Source organism: Colobus angolensis, unplaced genomic scaffold (genome assembly GCF_000951035.1).
Source record: "Colobus angolensis palliatus isolate OR3802 unplaced genomic scaffold, Cang.pa_1.0 Scaffold19, whole genome shotgun sequence".
Taxonomy (NCBI): Eukaryota; Metazoa; Chordata; class Mammalia; order Primates; family Cercopithecidae; genus Colobus; species Colobus angolensis.
In genome coordinates, this window is record NW_012115043.1 from 13,467,591 (window position 1) to 13,486,594 (window position 19,004).

General features: G+C 41.1%; 1 protein-coding gene across 1 annotated transcript in view; it reads left to right on the forward strand.

Annotated features, from left to right (window-relative positions):
• Positions 1-786: 786 nt before the first annotated feature.
• ALDH1A2 (aldehyde dehydrogenase 1 family, member A2) overlaps positions 787-19,004 on the forward strand; it is a 323,505-nt gene continuing 305,287 nt past the window's right edge. Inside the window, exon 1 of the mRNA XM_011940511.1 lies at positions 787-870. Within this exon, the coding sequence (XP_011795901.1) occupies positions 841-870 (30 nt within the window). The 5' untranslated portion in view covers positions 787-840. The remainder of the gene's footprint in view (positions 871-19,004) is intronic.

Genomic DNA, 19,004 nt, shown 5'->3' on the forward strand with positions numbered 1-19,004 from the left:
AGCGTTATGTTTGTGATATTTATCCCTATTGTTGAAATACTCAGATGTCTTTCCTTCTTATTGATATACAGTATTTCATTGTGTGAAAAGGTTACACTTCAATTATCCAGTCTAACGTTGATGGACACCTAGGGTCTTTCCAATATTTAGACATTAGCAATAATACTAAAATAGTGTTATTATATGTATTTTTTGATGAACTTATGTATATATTTCTGCTGAATGTATACCTAGAAATAGAAGTACTGGGTCACAGGGTGGGTGTATGTTCAGCTTTACTAGATAGTGTAAAATAGTTTTCTAAAGTGGTTGCACTAATTTGCACTCTAACCAGCAGTGTGTGAGAGTCATACCTTCCTTACATCTTTGCCATCATTTGAAATAATTTGATTTTTTGTTATAGTATTGTGGTGGGTGGGTAGTGGTATAAAACTGTGTTTTTTAATTTGCATATATCTGATAGTTTGATTTTTTTTATGCTCGTTTGACGGGATCATCTAAAATTGGTCACATTTTATTTGAAACATTCTGGCTATATGAATTCAAGTAGTGAACAAACAACGGAAAGCTTTAAAGTATTGTGGAGAAACTTAGAGTTACAATTTTAAAAGAGACAAGTGAACAGGGGATAGCCAAGAAACAAAGGAGCCCACGTTGCATTCCACCAGAGACAGCCCTGAAAATAAAAGCAAGGAGAGATGATCACATCCCAGTTATCATCTGTGCTAATTGGGACTGGGAAGCATTTGCCAAAGGTTGGAGCTGCAGACTCCAATGCTCAGAGCAGCAGGATGGCTCTTGGTGTCTGGATGCCTTTGGAGTTGTACATACAGCTTTTTTATGAAAGGAAGAAACTGGAATACAACAAAGGTAGGGTTCTATTTTAAGCCACAGTAAAAGAAAGAAATGCAGACAGTGAGCCACAACCTTCCACCTTGAAGATCACCACATCTTAGGCTCAGACTGACGTTGTCCCTTCTTACTACCTCTTCTCCAGGGACTCAGAAGTGACAGCATTTGACCACAGCAAGCACATTTAAATGTTTTGTCTATGATTACAATATTATTTATTTATAGAAAACAAAAAATGGCAGTAGCATTTATATATGTGTTTATTTACTTTTGTTATTACAGTTCAGTAAATTTTTTATGAGACTATACAGCTTTGGAGTGTTTTCTCCAATCCCAACTTTGCTGTATGTCCTGTTTTTTTATTATGCATAATTCCATCACTAGGTGGTTTTAGAACCATATACTGCATGAAGGATGAAATTTCTTCATACTGATCACTGCTTACTCTGTTTCTGTTTCTTTGTCTTTTCTCCCTCCTTTTCTTCCTTCATTCCTTTTTTTTTTTTGACTTTTGGCTTTTGGAGATTTCTCTCACTTTATCATGATCCAAGAAGGGCATTTAAAGTCATGTTGGTGGCACAAGTATACATATGTAACAAACCTGCACGTTATACACATGTACCCTGGAACTTAAAGTATAATAATAATAATAATAATAAAATAAAGTCATGTTGGTTGTAATTTATGCAGGATTCAGTTTTTTAGCAGCAGGACCTTGGAGAATATTCAATCTACTATACACTCAGAAGTGAAAGTCTCTCTCCACCTTTCCTCTTGCATAAATTTGTGGAAATCTCTCATCCGTTGATGGTCTCTTTTGATTCTCTTCATTGTCATTGACTTTGTCCCTTTTCATTCCTTCAGTTTCATCTTAATGTGGTCTCTGGAGGGAGAAGAGATAAATGTATGTGTGTTCACACATTACTCAGAACCACAAACCAGAACTGGTTTTTTCAAACTTAAGATTTAAATATGCTCTACTTTGCTCATTAAAGGTTTTAATTGTGCGCAAAAAGACACATTAAAAATAAATTAAAATGTCAAACTGAGCTCTAAGGAAAAAAAATTATCAGTTAATGAATTGCAAAGTAATGGAAAAAAATTAACATTTCAGAAAGCAATTTCCAGATTTTCAAAGCTTTTTTTTTTTCAAAAGTAAGTCTAACTTGTTGTGTGTAAGGGCCTTTGCCTACATATTTATTTATTTTTATTTGTTTAAATCAGTGATGTCAGAAGATAACACTTTAACTATCTTGAGATGATCTTTAGGCTTTTGTAACATTAATTACTCTTATTCACTGGGGATATGGGTCACTCTCATGGCCATGGCTACAAAGCCTTCTTAAAAATAAGTTAGAGGTTTTCCTTTTCTGATTTCAGCATCTGACGAGGCCATGTTCTGAGCAGTATACCTCTCAGTTGATAATAATACCTACACATTCATTTGAGATGGACATTTAGAAATCCTCTTTCAAATATGTCTGCAAAAATAAGATTTTCCACTAGCAGTATTTGTATAATTCAGCACTGTAGAAAAAGAGTGGTTAAAGGAATCTCCAGAATAACTAAATTAGCTTGTTTCTGCAACATACCTTGGCAGTAATAATTGTTACTGTTTTAGCCCCCAGTATGAAAGATCTTTTTTTTTTTTTTTTTTTTTACAGTGGCCCAAATTATTTTCAGGGCAACAGGTTCCTACAGAAATCGAGAGAGGCAATAAGTCAATGGCATGTTCTTCCTCTTCAGAATCTGAAGGCTTTGTCATATTCTTCAAGCCCAAACCCAGTAACAGAAAAGGACTAACGCCTGTGCTTAACTATTAAGTCCTCCTCTCTCTTTCTCACACACACACATGCACACGCACCCACACTTGGAACTTTGAATTTGGGCGGCAGTGTCACAAGGATGAGATACATGATTGGAGTCATTTCACCAATCCATGCTCTGCTAAGGACTTTAGGCTATTCTTGCCACTAAAATCTTTGAAGATGTCTATTTCTGCCTCTTTCCCACCTGGTTTCTTCAGTCTTCTTTTCAGCCATGTGATCTTCCTTCCCTTACGTTCTGTTTCTGTCTAACCTACCTAGTTATCTTCTATTCTTTGCTAACAAACTATGCTAATGTCATTCACCTATGACAAAGTGATTGAAGGCCACGGGCCACCAAACAGGGATATGTAAGTGATGGTCAGTTACATCAGTCACATCTGCTAGCTCTATAAGCTGGAATTGTATTAAATAGTACCAAGAACACACTTGATCACTGTTAGTGTTCAGAACCATAAAAGAAATGATCTGATACAACAAAATCAAATATTACTCCACTTTGATTTCATTTTCACAGTTGGAACAGGAATCAGATTCTGCACAAGAAACTTATCAGAAACAGGAAGAACCACAACTGGTCCAGCCACGAATTCTCCTTGTCCAGCCTAACCAGAGTAGAGGGGCTGCACTCATTTGATTCAATAATTTCTACTTTCCTATGGTTTCTGTTACCTCTTTAAATTTTAAAATGCTTTTACTTCTGAGACATTTCGACATAAGTGAAATGCTATAATAAAATCAATGCATGGCTGGGCGCAGTGGCTCACACCTGTAATCCCAGCACTTTGGGAGGCTGAGGTGGGCGGATCACCTGAGGTCAGGAGTTCAAGACCAGCCTGACCAACATGGTGAAACCCTGTCTCTACTAAAAATACAAAACTAGCTGGGCATGGTAGCACATGCCTGTAATTCTAGCTACTTGGGAGGCTGAGGTAGGAGAATCACTTGAATCCGGGAGGCAGAGGTTGCAGTGAGCTGAGACTGTGCCACTGCTCTCCAGCCTGGGCAAAAAGAGTGAAACTCCATCTCAAAAAAAAAAAAAAAAAAAAAAAAAACACACACACACACACACACACACACACACACACACACACACTACATGGAACTGGGTTCAGGAGCTGCAATAGAACAATGAAAAATAGTGGTTTAAAAAAGTTAATTTTTTTTGGCGATAACAAGAAGTTTGGAGGTAGGCAGTGCACAGCCAATGTGATATCTCGCAGCTTTCTCTGGGACCAGGCTGCTGCTTCTCACTGCATCTCCAGCATTAGCATCACCCTAGGCAGCTTCCGTCCCCATGATCTAAAGAAGGCTGTGCTACTGTCAGACAGGAACGGGGCCTTCTCCATAACAAAAAAAATTGTAGTTGTTGTTTTAGTGCATCAGGAAGCACATTCAAGGGACTTTGCCTGCATCTCTTTGGCCAGAACTATGTGATATGGCCCCTCCAGACTCCAAGGAACTTTGGAAAAGTAACATTACCAATCTCATCAAAATTGGGGTTTTGTTAACGAAAAAGAGAGAGTGGATATTGGGCAAACAACTCACGAATGTCTGCTGTTGCCTACTACTAGGGTTTAATAGATGTTAACATTTTGCAAATTTGCTTCAGAGCCTTTTCTTGTTTTTGTTTTTGTTTTTTGAAATAGGGTTTCACTATGTTGCCCAGGCTGGTCTCAAACTCCTGGGCTCAAGTGATAATCCCTCCTTAGCCTTCTGAGTAGCTGGGATTAAATTACAGGCATGTGCTACAATGCCCAGCACAGACACTTGTTTTCTTTAAAAGACATGAAACATTACAAAGTAAAGCTAAAGATGTATCTTCATCTCTTTTTCCTCTCTTCTGCCTCAGAGGTAACCATTAACCTGAAACTGGTGTGCATGACTCCCAGATGTATTTTTATACTTTGACTACGTATATAAATTTGATTTCTGATAATGTCAGGCTAGGTAAATCAAGCCCACCCTCATGATAAATAAGCCTGAACCCTACCTAATCTACACATGCATAAATATACATTTTTCTAAACTATATTTAAAATCTTATCAAAGTGTTAGAGAACTGACAAGGTCATAAAGAGCTAGCAGGCCAGAATTTAAGGAACTGTAGAAACTAGAGAGGCTAGCTAAACACCAGCTGCACTGGGCACTGAGGCAACCCAGACTGCAGTGTCCTGGGGTTGGGCTGGGGGCAGATTTACTTCCAGTTTACCTTACCCTGGGGGCGTGGTCTTCTAGGACCAGCTTGATATGTAAGAGGGTCTCCTATTAGATTCCTCGTCTCTGGTTGGGCCCTAGGCCATTGTTTCTTTTTTTCCTTATGAAAACTGAAGTCAAGTTTGCCTATATCAACAGAAGCCCTCAGGGCAAAGGCAGTTTCAATGCTCTGATGTCCTACTTGCACAGATGGGCTATCCATAAAGGCAAGGACAGTTAACACTAGAGAAGCTATTAACATTCAGATTTTACGTTTCTCCTTAACCTTATGATTTTCTTCCATACCTCAAAAAATTTTTTTCTCTAATATCTTATCTCATTGATTTTTTTTGAAATCAATATAGTTATTTAAAGTCATGGATTTCTTTTCTATAAGTACTACTTTATTTACATTCCCACAGTTTTAATATATGGTGTTTTATTATGATTTATTTATAAAACATTTCTAGTTTGTTGACCCAAAAATTATGTATAAATGTACATATTTTTGTAAACATATTTATTGAAATGTATGGTACATTCTGAATAGTACATAATCATAAAAGAATAGCTGCATAGGCCGAGGTGGGTGGATCACATTTCAAGAGATGGCCAACATGGTGAACATGGCCAACATGGTGAAACCCTGTCTCTACTAAAAATACAAAAATTAGCTGGGCGTGGTGGTGCACACCTATAGTCCCAGCTACTCAGAAGGCTGAGGCAGGAGAATCGCTTGAACCTGGGAAATGGAGGTTGCAGTGAGCCGAGATGACATCGCGCCACTGCACTCCAGCCTGACAATAGAGCGAGACTCTATCTAAAAAAAAAAAAAAAAAAAAAGAATAGCTGTATAAATGTTCACAAAATGAATATATCCATGTAGACACCATCCAAATCAGGAAATAAACAAAAATCTGACAGTCTTTTAATTGAATTGTTTAGTTCATTTACATTTAAAGTAATTTTTGATATATATAGATTTGAGTTAATCATGTTATTTTCCATCTGTCCTTTGTGTCCTTATGCCTCCTTGATTTCTTTGGAAATAAGTTTTTTTAATATTTCCTTCCTAAATTAACTTTTTAGTTACACAACCTCGCATTATTCTTTTAGAAAATATAGTAGACATCCTTGACTTGTTATAGTCTAGCTTATTTTAACAGTTTTACCACTTCCCAAGCAATGCAAGAAGCTTAGAATGATTTAACTACATTTACCTCCCTCTTGACCTTTGTGATACTGTTTCTATATATTTTACTTCTACATATGTATAAACTCCTCAAGACTGTGCTTTAAATAGTCAATGTCATTTTCTACTTATCCATATATTTAGCCTTTCTGTTGCTTTTCATTTCTTCTTATAGTCCCATGCTTCTACCTAGGATCTTTAACTTATCAATTATAGCAATTTATTTATTTATTTATTGAGATGGAGTCTCGTTCTGTCGCCCAGGCTGGAATGCAGTGGTGCAATCTTGGCTCACCACAGCCTCCGCCTCTTGGGTTCAATTCTCCTGCCTCAGCCTCCCAAGTAGCTGGGATTACAGGGATGCACCACCTCACCCAGCTAATTTTTGTATTTTTGGTAGAGATGGGGTTTCACCATGTTGGTCAGGCTAGTCTCACACTCATGACCTCAGGCGATCCGCCCACTTCACCCTCCCAAAGTGCTGGGATTACAGGTGTGTGCGACTGTGCAGGGCCAATTATAGCTATTTTAAAGTCTTTGCATCCTCGCACTAATATTTGGATTACCTGTGGGTTTGCCTGTATCGTTCGTTTTCCCTCCGGGTTATTGGCCTACTAATATTTTGTGGTATGCCACTGTAGACATTTTTGAAAAGTTTAAAAAGTTTCCAGAATGTTGTGTTTTAACATAAGGAGTCCCTTCTTCCTCTCTTAGTTTTCCTTAGGCAAGGGGCTAATCATCTGAATCAAGTTATGCTTTGCGCTGGTCAGGGCTGGGTTGAAGTTTTTCTAAGACTGGTTCCAAACTCCCAAGCTTTTGATTGAGAGCCTGATGGGTTTCTGCCTTTTCATCCCTGAAAACCTGCAGGAGATTCAGCTCCATCACTCCTCAAAAATCTAGTAAATATATTAAGAAAGAGGCTGGCTGTGTGTTTGAGGCAGGCCTGCTCTCCAGGGGGACTTTGTCTCATGTGGACTGGGAGACTAATGGATTTTTCACTCTGCTTTTGGAAGCCCTTGGCCTAGCTCCTTGACTTTCTGTGGGTTATGCAGGACTCAGTAAATGTTCCATGGGGAAAATCAGCCACTGTTTGGGGCTTGGGCATCTAGTGTCACATGACTGCCCAAATCCAGTAGATTTCCTCTGCATGGGCCAAGCCCAGTCCTCAGTCCGCGCACAGAACTGGCAAAAAAGAGGAGAAAGCTGCTGGCAATTTTCAGCTCACTCAAAAGGGCTTTTAAAAAAAGTCTTTCCTTCTGAAAATCAGACTAATCTAGTCATCATTGCTTCCATTACTTGCTAATACCTTAAAAATATGATTTTGTAATTTGCCCAGGTTTTCTAGTTGTTGAAGTGAGAACACGGGGCTGCCACTGTCTACTGTATTCTGCCCAGAAGCAGAAATTGACTACTCTAACAATTTAAAATATACAATACGCACACCAAAAAAAAATCGTAATTAGTCAATATCACTACTCTTATTTTGACTACTATAAAAACTTTAGAGGAGTAAAATTAACATTAAAGAATGTAGGAATGGCAAATATACAAGCAGCCACTACCCCTAGGACTGAGGCAGGTGCACATCTGGAAAAGGGCCTTCTCCCCAGGTGAGAGTCAGATTTTACTGAAGGGGTATGGTTGAGGTCCCCTGCATGGTGGAGAAGTCTGCTTAAGCTCCACAGTCTGGGGATGGTAGGCAAACTCGCTGCTAGAATGCTGGCAACACTGCTAGCAGACCACCTATTAGGCTGCCAGTGATGAACTTTCCTGGACCCACCCACTGTGTTGCAGTGGAAGTCACTGGGAAGCCACCTGCTAGGGTGCCCATAGAACTTGCTGGAAGCTGTGCACCATGTGTCTCTTACATGCTACTGCTAGGGAACTGGCCCTCACGTGTAAACTGCCCACTGGCTGCCACAGGAGCCGGAAGAGTAAAGCAATAGAACCAGAACCAGAATCCCCGTCCTCCTGCTGGTCCTTCCAGGGCGCTCTACATCCCAAAGGAGGGCACAGAAGAGTGGACTAAGAGCCAAGAGGAATGCGTTGATAATTGGCACAGATTTTCTTTTGCTCACCCTTGCTACTTGCACCCCATCCTTCCTTTGTTCATGGTTTGATTTCTGAAGTACATCCTTTAGCAATTATTTTAGCAAGGGTCACTGGATAAATTTTCTCAGCTTTATTCATCCCAAATTGTCTTTATTTTACCCTCCTCCTTGAATAATAGTTTAGCTGGGTATTAAATTCTACACTGACTGGTTATTTTCCTAAGTACTACAGAAACATTATTTCATGTCTTCTTATCTCTGTGGCTCTTATTAAGATTTTTGCTCTTAATTATTTGTAGGCAATCTGTCTCTTGTTGCTTTAAAGATTTTCTGGGTTTTTTTTTTTTTTTCTTCCTGGCCTAGAGTTTCCTATCAATGTTCCAGGTTTTTATCTTATTTGGGAGTCTGTGTTTCTTCCATTGGTGGAGTCATTTGCAGAAAATCTCTATCAATTCTGGAAAAATCTCTCCCATTAACTTTCCAAATATTGCCTTCCTAATTCACTCTGTTTTCTCCTTCTGGAACTCCTATTATCTGCATGTCGATGCTTTTGTTCTTTTCTCTATGTATTTTATAGATATTTTTGTCCAACTGTCCGTGCTGAATTCTGTGTAGATTACTCAGTTCTTCTTGTCCACTATTTTCTCTACAGCTATGTTTAATCAGCTCTTGAGCTCATTCTTTGAAGGTTTGTTTTTCATTTGTAAAAGTTTTATTTGGTTATTTTTCAAATCTGCCTGTTCTTGTCAAGTCTCTCTCCTTTTTCTACTAATTTACAAATTGTCTTTTAAGCATATTTATAATATTTTCTTTTGGATTGTTTTATTATCAGAAGTCACCTTAGTTCTAAGCCCATTCTAAATTCTTTATTCTAAGTACGTTAGTTCTAAACCCATTCAGTTCTAAGCCCAGTTCTAAATTCATTGTTGTATTTTACTGTATATTTGACAATACTTAAGGGTGGTTTCCTTGCGAGTTTTTAAATTTTGGATTGGATGTATATTCAATATTTCGCTTTTTGGACAATGTTGTGCAACCTTGGTTGAGGAAATAACCCTTCATGATGTTTTTGTGTTTACTCATGCTAGGTAATATAAATTTGTATCTTTAATAGCATAGGCCAGAGATTTGTGATGTCTCAGTGGTATCAGTCTGGGTCTAATCAGGAGACAGAAACCACATATAATAATTTAAACAAGTTACTTTACTATAAGGCATTATTAAGCTATGATAACAAAGTAACTAAAAAGATGTAAAGGGAATGCTACATTGAGACTCTAGGTTTAAGAGAGAATACCCCAGGAGGGGCACATTTGGACAGGATGGGGCCTCCTCGAGGCTGGGGTTCAAACCTCATTGGCAAAGATGCAGCTGCAGCTCACAGGAAGGAGAGGAGTTTACTGCAGCCCATCCACAGTTACTGGTCAAACAGGAAACAACCTTCTGGGTACAGCCATACCAAGGTGTAAAGTCTGAAGCACGGGAACTCTAATCAGGAGGACCATGGAAAGGTGGTCACAGGACTGACTGGAACGGTGAGGTCACCGAGGGACCGTGCAGAACATCACTGGATGTCCCCCTTCACCCACCCTTCTGACCAACCATGCAGCAGGAGCAATAAAAAGCCAAACCCTCACACAGGAACCAGGAAGAGAAACCCCTTTCCTCCTGCAGTGTCCCTCCAGCGCCCTCTGCTGACAAGTATAGTATGATCCTTACTGTGAAGGAGAAAGGCTTACAGTGCCCAGACTATGATCCCAGACCAGGTATTACAAGTTCAAAGCGGGGAGGCAATGAATTAATAAATGCCTTAGTTTATCAATCCATCTGGATTGGTATTTTTCTTCTCCAGAATGTGAGCAAAGACACCCTTGATCTATGTACCAGTAAATAGATTATTGTTGGTCCACCTTTCTGTACAGGTGCCACCCTTCGAGAGTTCAGGTTTTAAGCAGTGGCCCTGTTCCCACTCCCTACCTCACGCGGACTCAAGGACTTTTTCCTGTTCCCACACGCCTCTAGGAAACTGGTGTCAGTATCTTCTCATCCAATTTGGCAGCTGCTCATCACTTACTACTTTTCTTTTATGTTCTCTTCTCATTTTTATCACTTGGGAATTTCCCTTTCTTGGTTGTGAACTCAGCTGTGCATTAAAAACAAAGTGACATACATTATACCTAGCATTTCTAAGAGGTCTTAGAGGGAAGAGTTCAGTCTCTATTCCTCTGGCAGCCTAACAATACCTGTTCTTGTTCTCTTTTGCAACTTTCTGGGGTGGACATTTTTTTTTTTTTTTTTCCCAGAAAAGGTCTGGCTCTATCACCCAGGCTGGAGTGTAGTGGCGTGATCTCATCACTGCAACCTCTGCCTCCTGGGCTCAAGCAATCCTCCCACCTCAGCCTCTTGAGTAGCTGGACTACAGGCATGCACCACCATGTCCAGCTCACTTTTGTATTTTTTATGGAGATGGGGTTTTGCTATGTTGCCCAGGCTGGTATTGAACTTGTGAGCTCAAGCAGCCTACCTGCATCAGCCTCCCAAAGTGCTGGGATTACAGGCATGAGCCACCGCACCAAACCTTGGGCCAGAAAACTTCTTGAGACATATGCTAGAAGATTTAAAATGTAAATAAAATAACCCTCACAGCAAGTTGCATTATTTTATTTTAGCATGTCATCAGACCATGGCTGCTAGTTTAGGTGATTAATGAACTAGACTATCTCAAGCTTGGTGGACTGGCTTGTACAGTGCTTGTCACCTGTGACTTTCATATGTGCATTTTAAAAACACTGCAGAGATGAATTTGTGCTGGCAAGAAGGGATTTTAATTTCCACCTGAGGGCTCGGCACACTTTGGTGGGTGTGTAACCAATTTCCATTTCATTAGTTATGTAAAATGTGACTTAACTCAATAACTGGATCCGGTCCACATTTCTGATTTACTTCAGCAATGTATTAGCACAACATATAGATTATGCTATGCATTGGCCTTACCCTTAGTTTAATTTTGGAGGTTGGTGTATCGTTTTACTGGAGAAACTTATGCTCTAGAAATGTAAGGAGACTTTCTCTGAGCTTCTGACACATTATGCATACATCTATACTATAGTGCCTATCAATTGCAATCTAATTTTTGTTTACTTGCTGACATTCCCTTCAAATTAGATCTTAGAGGATGAGATCTTTTTATCTGCCCCAGGGCCTCACACAGCTGCAGAAGGGAGATGATAATTAAATAAATTTTGAGTAAAACACATTTTGCCTAGGATCATACAGCTAGAAGTAACACAGCAGTGTGTGCAGCCACTGTACACTAGTACTTTAACTGCAGCAAAAGGCATGTGAGGGAATTATAGCTGGGTAGGTAAGCAGATTCCAGATCTTGGAATATTTTGTATACCATACTTGGATTTTTGAGTTCTCTTAAGGCCTTGGGGAACCATTCAGGAGTTTCTATGTGAAGGGTGAGATGATGAGAAATACATTTGGAAAGATCAATTTGTTGATTTTGTGTAGACCCTATAACCACATAAACGACTCTTATGAAATATTGGTGGAATGAGAATGAATACAAGAATGAATCAGGAGGTGCACCTTGGCTCTCCACAGTACACTTTGGTTCTATTGTCTGAGACAGAGTGCTAGCTGGGAGGTGTTATGGACTGAACCGTGGCCCCTCCAAATTTATGTATTGAACTCATAGCCCAGGACCTTAGCACATGACAGCATTTGGAGATACCAAAGAGGTAATTAAGTGAACATGAGACCATTAGAGTGGGCCCTAATCCAATCTGACGGGTATCCTCATAAGAAGAAAAGATTAGGACACAGAGAGAGACACCAGTGGTGAGCATGCATACAGGGAGGAGCCTGTGAAGAGACAGCAAGAGGGCGGTCATCCACGAGCCAAGCAGAGTGGCCTCAGAGGAAACCAACCCTGCTGGCACCTTGATCTTGGACTTCCAGCCTCCAGAACTATGAACAAAGAAATTTCTGGGTTTTGCCACCCAGTCTGCAATATTTTGTTATGGCAACCTTAGCAAACTAATATAGGCTGGCCCAGTGTGACCATCCCTACCTACTTTGGAGTAAAATCTGTAGGAGTGATGGTAAAGAAAATTTTAGAAGGAGTTTCCATTAGGCATAAAAATACTTCCTGAGGTGTAGAAGATGAAGTATTAGGATGTCGGCCTCAGACCTTCCCAGGTTTAAGGAGAAGGTTGATCAGATTTTGGTAGATTCCTGCCTGAAAGTAGAGAAATTCATTAAGTGGCACCATGAGATATTTTCTAGCCTTCTGGATTTTTATTAATTAAATTATTAATTTAGCATTTATTAAACATGTGAATGTACTCTGCATTGGAGCATATAACCAGGTCATATTCTTGAGGTTAAGTAACCCAAGTAATTAATTAGTTAATTAATTCCTACTAGTTAGACACAGACCTTGTCTTCTGCAATGTAACAGTTTAGTGAAGAAAGATAGACATGAGAACAGATAATTACACAAAAGCACAATCAGGGCTATAACAGAGATATTATGATTATGCTGTAGGAACACAGTGCACCTGGGGAGTAAGAAAAGGCTTCCCACAGGAGGTGATTTTATACAGGGTCTTAAAGTGTATGTAGGAGCTCATCAGGCTAATAAAGGTACCAGGGGAGGAAGAGCATTCTAGACCACGGGAAAGCTTGGGGCAGAAGCTCAGAGACATGAGAGGGCATAGGGTTTTTGGGGATCAGTGAGAACTGCAGTGGGACAAGGCACCTAAGGTGGGAGCAGTGAGCCATGAGCAATGCCACTGGGAAAGCAGGCTCCTGCCGGGTGGTGGAGGACCTGGGACTCCACGCTCATAACTTTGACGCTAATTTTCTAGGCTACGGTGATTGGGTGGGTGAACAAGATCACCGTAGCCACTGCAGAGGGACCCAGCTCTCCAATGGATCATCCTTGCTACCCCATTGGCTAGTTCTTTTTTTTTTTTTTTTTTTTTTTTTGAGACGGAGTCTTGCTCTGTCGCCGGGGCTGGAGTGCAGTGGCCGGATCTCAGCTCACTGCAAGCTCCGCCTCCCGGGTTTACGCCATTCTCCTGCCTCAGCCTCCCAAGTAGCTGGGACTACAGGCGCCCGCCACCTCGCCCGGCTAGTTTTTTGTATTTTTTAGTAGAGATGGGGTTTCACCGTGTTAGCCAGGATGGTCTCGATCTCCTGACCTCGTGATCCGCCCGTCTCGGCCTCCCAAAGTGCTGGGATTACAGGCTTGAGCCACTGCGCCTGGCCCCCATTGGCTAGTTCTAATGTGACCACGTGTTTGGCCTTTTGGCTGCATTGCCTGCTGCCTTGATTCTCTGGGTTTCTCCCCTTTTTCTGAGTTTGTCTGTGAGTAGAGTGAGAGGGATGTAGTAGGAGAGGAGGTCAGACAGGTGGGAGGGGATAATAATGTAGGCCTAGATGACCTTTTGGCTTTTTCTGTGAGTGACAACAGAACCTTTGGAGAGCTTTGGGCAAGGAATAGACAGATTGGTCCTAGGTACTAAAATGATCATTCTGGATGCTCAGTGGAGAAGAAACTGTGGACAGCTAAGCTTTGAAGCAGGAGTTTCACAGATACCAGAATGGTGGTGTTCCTTTGAGGACAGGTAAGGACATTTTTGGTTGCATGAAGGAGAGTTGCATGGCCTTGAGTGAGAACACCAGGGGAGAGAGTGGCAAGGGGAACTGAAGTAAGGAAGCAAAGGCACACCTGGGGGTTGAGAAGCCCATGGACACTGATGAAGTTAGACAGTTCTTCTTTGCTATGCTACCCAGTGTTGAATTCTCTCCCTACTTGGGAGGGAAGAGAGTCTGTCATTCTGTGTTGCAAGGCAGAGCTGCCACCTCCTTTAAAAAGCTCTTGGCAGAGGATGTCAGAAAGAATGGACTGAGGACCTAGGTTCAGCCAACTGGAAGTCCACACCCAGAACCCTCCATCTCACTGGAATAATCCACAGAAGATATTCCATCAGCTAATACATTCTTTACTGATGACTGCAACAAGGTGAGGCTCTTGCTAGCAGCAATGATACCAGAGGTGGTATCTCCAACAGAGGCCCCTTGCCAGTGGCTGGGCTTCCTCTCTCTCATCCTGCCCCCTACAGGACTGGCTTTCCCAGTCAGCTCTGTTGCTTGCAACCAACAACTCTGCATATCCAGTGGTGAAAGGTATTTTTTTACCCCAGAATTTTGCAGAGTACTAGTTTTTAAAGAAAGTCAGTTCTAATTAGAGCAACCCTCACTCAAGATTAGATAGGGGGTGAGAAGAGGTCACAGAAGCTATTCAGTATAAGATTGTATTTATATAGGAGGAGAGTGGGGGTGAGAACAAAGACAGGCAGATGCAAGGATGACATGAAACAAATTAAAATGTCTTATGTGATCAGTTAGAATACCTCAGTAAAATTGACACATGATTTTTGTGACTTTTTTCTTTTAAATTTATTTTAACAATTCTTTTGAAGAGAGCTACAGATTAAATATTAATTCTGTTCTTAGTTGAGTGTTCTGATTATGTAGAAATAGTTTCCTATGGACTAGAAAAGTTGAGCATACTTTTCATGGTTCTTTGCATCTCATACGCTTTCTTTTTTTTTTTTTTTTTTTTTTTTTGAGACGGAGTCTCGCTCTGTCACCCAGGCTGGAGTGCTGTGGCCGGATCTCAGCTCACTGCAAGCTCCGCCTCCTGGGTTCACGCCATTCTCCTGCCTCAGCCTCCCGGGTAGCTGGGACTACAGGCGCCGCCACGTCGCCCGGCTAGTTTTTTTTTTTTTTTTTTTCTTTTTGTAGTTTTTAGTAGAGACGTGGTTTCACCGTGTTAGCCAGGATGGTCTTGATCTCCTGACCTCGTGATCCACCCGTCTCGGCCTCCCAAAGTACTGGGATTACAGGCTTGAGCCACCACACCCGGCGCATCTCATACGCTTTCTTAAGTGGAAGAAGCATGATTTTATTATCAATTAGAAGCTTCAGTTCCAAATAATCAGTGTAGTTAAAGCACTGGACTGGAGGCAGGAGTTTTTAGCTGTGAAAACTCAGTTTCACTCCATTCTATTAAGGAATTTGGAGCAAATGATCTTAAAAGTTTCCCACAACCCCAACATTTTGATTCTACCTTAAACTATTAAGAACTTACTAGGACATTTTAAACGGGCAAAAAAGTTTAGAAAATTGAGTAATAGACAGGAATGTATCTATTATTTAGCTTTAATGTAACGGTTTGCAGTATTTGCTTCTGATTTTTCTTTCAGTTTTAAAAAAATTTCCATTCAACCAAAATTGACTTTTTTTGGTGTACAGTCCTATGAATTAAAACATTTTTATTGTGGTAAGACGTACATGAAATTTATCAGCTTAACCATTTTTAAGTGTCCAATTCATGGTGTTAAGTGTATACACATTGTTGTACAACCACCACCACTATCCATTTCTAGAACCTTTTCATCTTCCCAAACTGAAACTCCATATCCATTACGCAATGAGTCCCTTCCCTCAGTCCCTGGCAACCATTTTCTTTGTGAAATTTAGTCCTGTGAACTTTGTTTGTTTGTTTGTTTGTTTGTTGTTTTTGAGATGGAGTCTCACACTGTTGCCCAGGCTGGAGTACAGTGGCGCGATCTTGGCTCACTGTAAGCTCCGCCTCCCGGGTTCATGCCATTCTCCTGCCTCAGCTTCCCAAGTAGCTGAGACTACAGGCGCCCGCCACCGCGCCCAGCTAATTTTTTGTATTTTTAGCAGAGACAGGGTTTAATTGTGTTAGCCAGGATGGTCTCTATCTCCTGACCTCGTGATCCGCCCGCCTTGGCCTCCCAAAGTGCTGGGATTACAGGCGTAAGCCATTGAGCCCGGCCAGTTCTGTGAATTTTAATGCACTTGTAGATTTCTGTTACCATCACCACAGCTGGGATACAGAAGAGCCCCACCACCCTGGTGCACTATTCCTTTATAGTCCCATCTTCCTCCTGGCAACCACTAATCTATTCTTCATCACTATAATTTTGTCTTTTCATAAATGTCATAAATGGAGTAATAAATTATGTGACCTTTACTACCAGTTTCTTACATGCAGCGTGATGCCTTCAGATCCACCCAAGTGGTGCAGTGTGGGTACCCACGGTTTGTTCCCATTTACTCCTCCCTGTGCACCTCTCTTCAACCCCACTCCCCTTCCTCCCTTGCCAAAGGGAACCCCTGCCCTGAATTCACTGTGTTAGAATCTCATGAATATTTTAATAGTTTTAGCCTCAAAACAATGTATGTTTTTTGTTTCCTAATGTTTAAAATGTAAATAAATGGCATCATAACATAAAAACCATGCTGTAAAATGTTTCTACAACTCACCATTATGTTTTTGAGGGATATCCACGTTGGTGCTATGTTAATGCTGGGTTATAAATCTTCATCAGTCTATAATATTCTGTTATGTGACTACATCATGTATTCATCCATTTGCCTGTGGAGAAACATGTTTTTCCCTCTCTGGCTGTCTGTCTCATTATCTCACACTGAATAGCAGTACTTGGTTCCCTCCTAAATCCCACCCCCTTCCCCAGGGCCTCCAGCCCCAGAGCAGGCCTTGCTGATGGTCAGAAATACCCACAATGGGGGCAAATCCCAAATCTCATCTTTAAGCTGGCTGCTTGCTTGGCTGAGTACCGGGGTGGAGCCTGTGTCTGGATCCATGGATCCTTAAGCCCAAGGTGTGAATGAGGTCTCAATCCTGGATGTATGTTGCAGTCTCCAAAGCAGTCCTTTAAACAGGGAAGAGGGAGAGAAGAGAGCGTAGGAAGGAAGAGAGAGGAGAAGAGGGAGAAGGAGGGAAGGGAATGGGAAACGGGGAGGGAAAGGAGAGAGAGAGGGAGAAAGAATTAAAGAAATTAAGTGAGAGTTTCTGGGCAGTGGTATTTTTCTAAAAACTTATCAAGTTAAAGATGCAGCCAGGGTAACAAACCCTTGATTAAAACAAACAGAATAATGTTCCAGGCAACATTTTCTAGCTTTCCAGAAGGTTTGGGAGCCCCAAACCCTGACTCTCCACTCCCTCCATCTCCTACCCCTTTTAGCCCCTGTGGCCCTGTGGGAGCCACCATGTTAGCCTGCTTTCAGAAACAGGCAGCAAAGCCCTGGCCTCAGTCCAGCTCCTGGTGGGCTTTCTTGTCATTTCTAGTACACAGCGATGTTGATCCGGTTTCTGAGTCTCACTACAGTGTATAAGTCTCCTCCATTTGTTCTTTATCTGATCTTTCTATATGCTGGAGCAATGATGTTACCTGACAGCACGAACTTACAGACATGTTTCCAGTCTCACTTTTGAAAGCACACTTTATCTGCTGAAGCACTGCTATTGTACCTTCAAAGGAACTTACGCTGCCACCTTATAAATACCTTCTTTTTGTGTTTTGCCTTTTTTAAATGAAAAGTTACTGCTTTTTCTCATTTCGGAAATAATTCATGCTTGCAGTAAAAAGTTCAAATGCTATGGAAATGTATGACTTAGGAAATGAAAGAACGTGTTCTGTCATCATCCCCCTGCCGATGATGACCACAAAAAATCTTAAGCCTATTTTTCCATATGTTTACCATACACATACTAACATTAAAAACAATAAAAATGAAATTATGTTGGAGAACGGTAGGGCCAATTGATTTCTGCACTTAGTGTATCATGGAAAGTTTTCAGTACTTACTTTACTTATTTCATTATTTTTAATGGACACATGGTGTTCCTTTGTCTGGTTGTACTGTGGTGCATTTCCTGAGGGTCATTTGGGAAGTTTTGGTTTTGGCATCATAGATGGTGCTGAAATAAACTTTTCTTATGTACCTCTGTGTGCATTTATGCAAGGTCAAAAACTGCTTTATCTCTTAGAACAGAAGTGAATGCATTTACAGGGAGAAGGAGAGAGCGGAGGGAGGTTGGTGCCCTTCTCAGCAGTCAGAAGGCAGTAGATGCTTGGGGCTACTTTAGACACTCGGCCCTAGGAGAATGTATCTCCTGAGTCTCAAAACTCTCAATGCCACTCACACCATGACAGGTTCCCTTCACTCCACCCTCTCCTGAACGTTCTGGATTGAGGAACACCAGTCTCTAGAAGGTTAACTTGGAAAGGTTAGGGCAGTTTGGGTTTTTGTTTGTTTGCTTGTTTTATCGCTAGATTGCTTATAAAGTGTAGTATTTTTCAAACTGCAGAGTTGTGACGCATTCATATTATGAAATAAAATTAGAGGGTAACAAACAAGCAATTGAAAAATAGGGGACAGAGTGAGACTCCGTCTCACAAAAAAAAAAAAAAAATAGAATAGTACAGAAAATAAGAGTGCATCACGTGAAGTAAGTGTAAGTACTGTTTACTTGAAATTTTATTTCAGGTGTGTGTGTGTGTACGTGTATGTGTGTGTGTGTGTTAAGTCAGGTTCCCTAGAAGCAGACCTCAGCAAAAGAGTTCTGGGTGTATGTGATCTGGAAAAGTGAGGGGAGCTGGCTGGGGCAGGAAAAGAAGCTGAGCGAGAGTATGTGCTCCCAGCCTGATTTGTGGGGCTCTGATGCTTGAGTTGTTCCACAGACCTGGTGCTGCCTTAGGGAAGGGGTGAGCCTGTGAACCCCCAGGTCCACCATCAGTTGTGGGCTGTGGGCTGATCTGAGGAGTAGGGGTGCATAACCTGGAAAGTCAGCTCCTATTCTGCAAGGACAATTCTCCAGAGGATGAGGCCACTGTGATCTTCACCCACTGGGGATGAGTGCCCCAGCCTGAATGAGGTTGCCAATGGTGTCCTTTACCGGACCTGACAGACAATGTATTCCTTCTTAGTGTGGGTCATGGCAAAAAAATGTTGGAGAAGCACTGGATCTGAAGA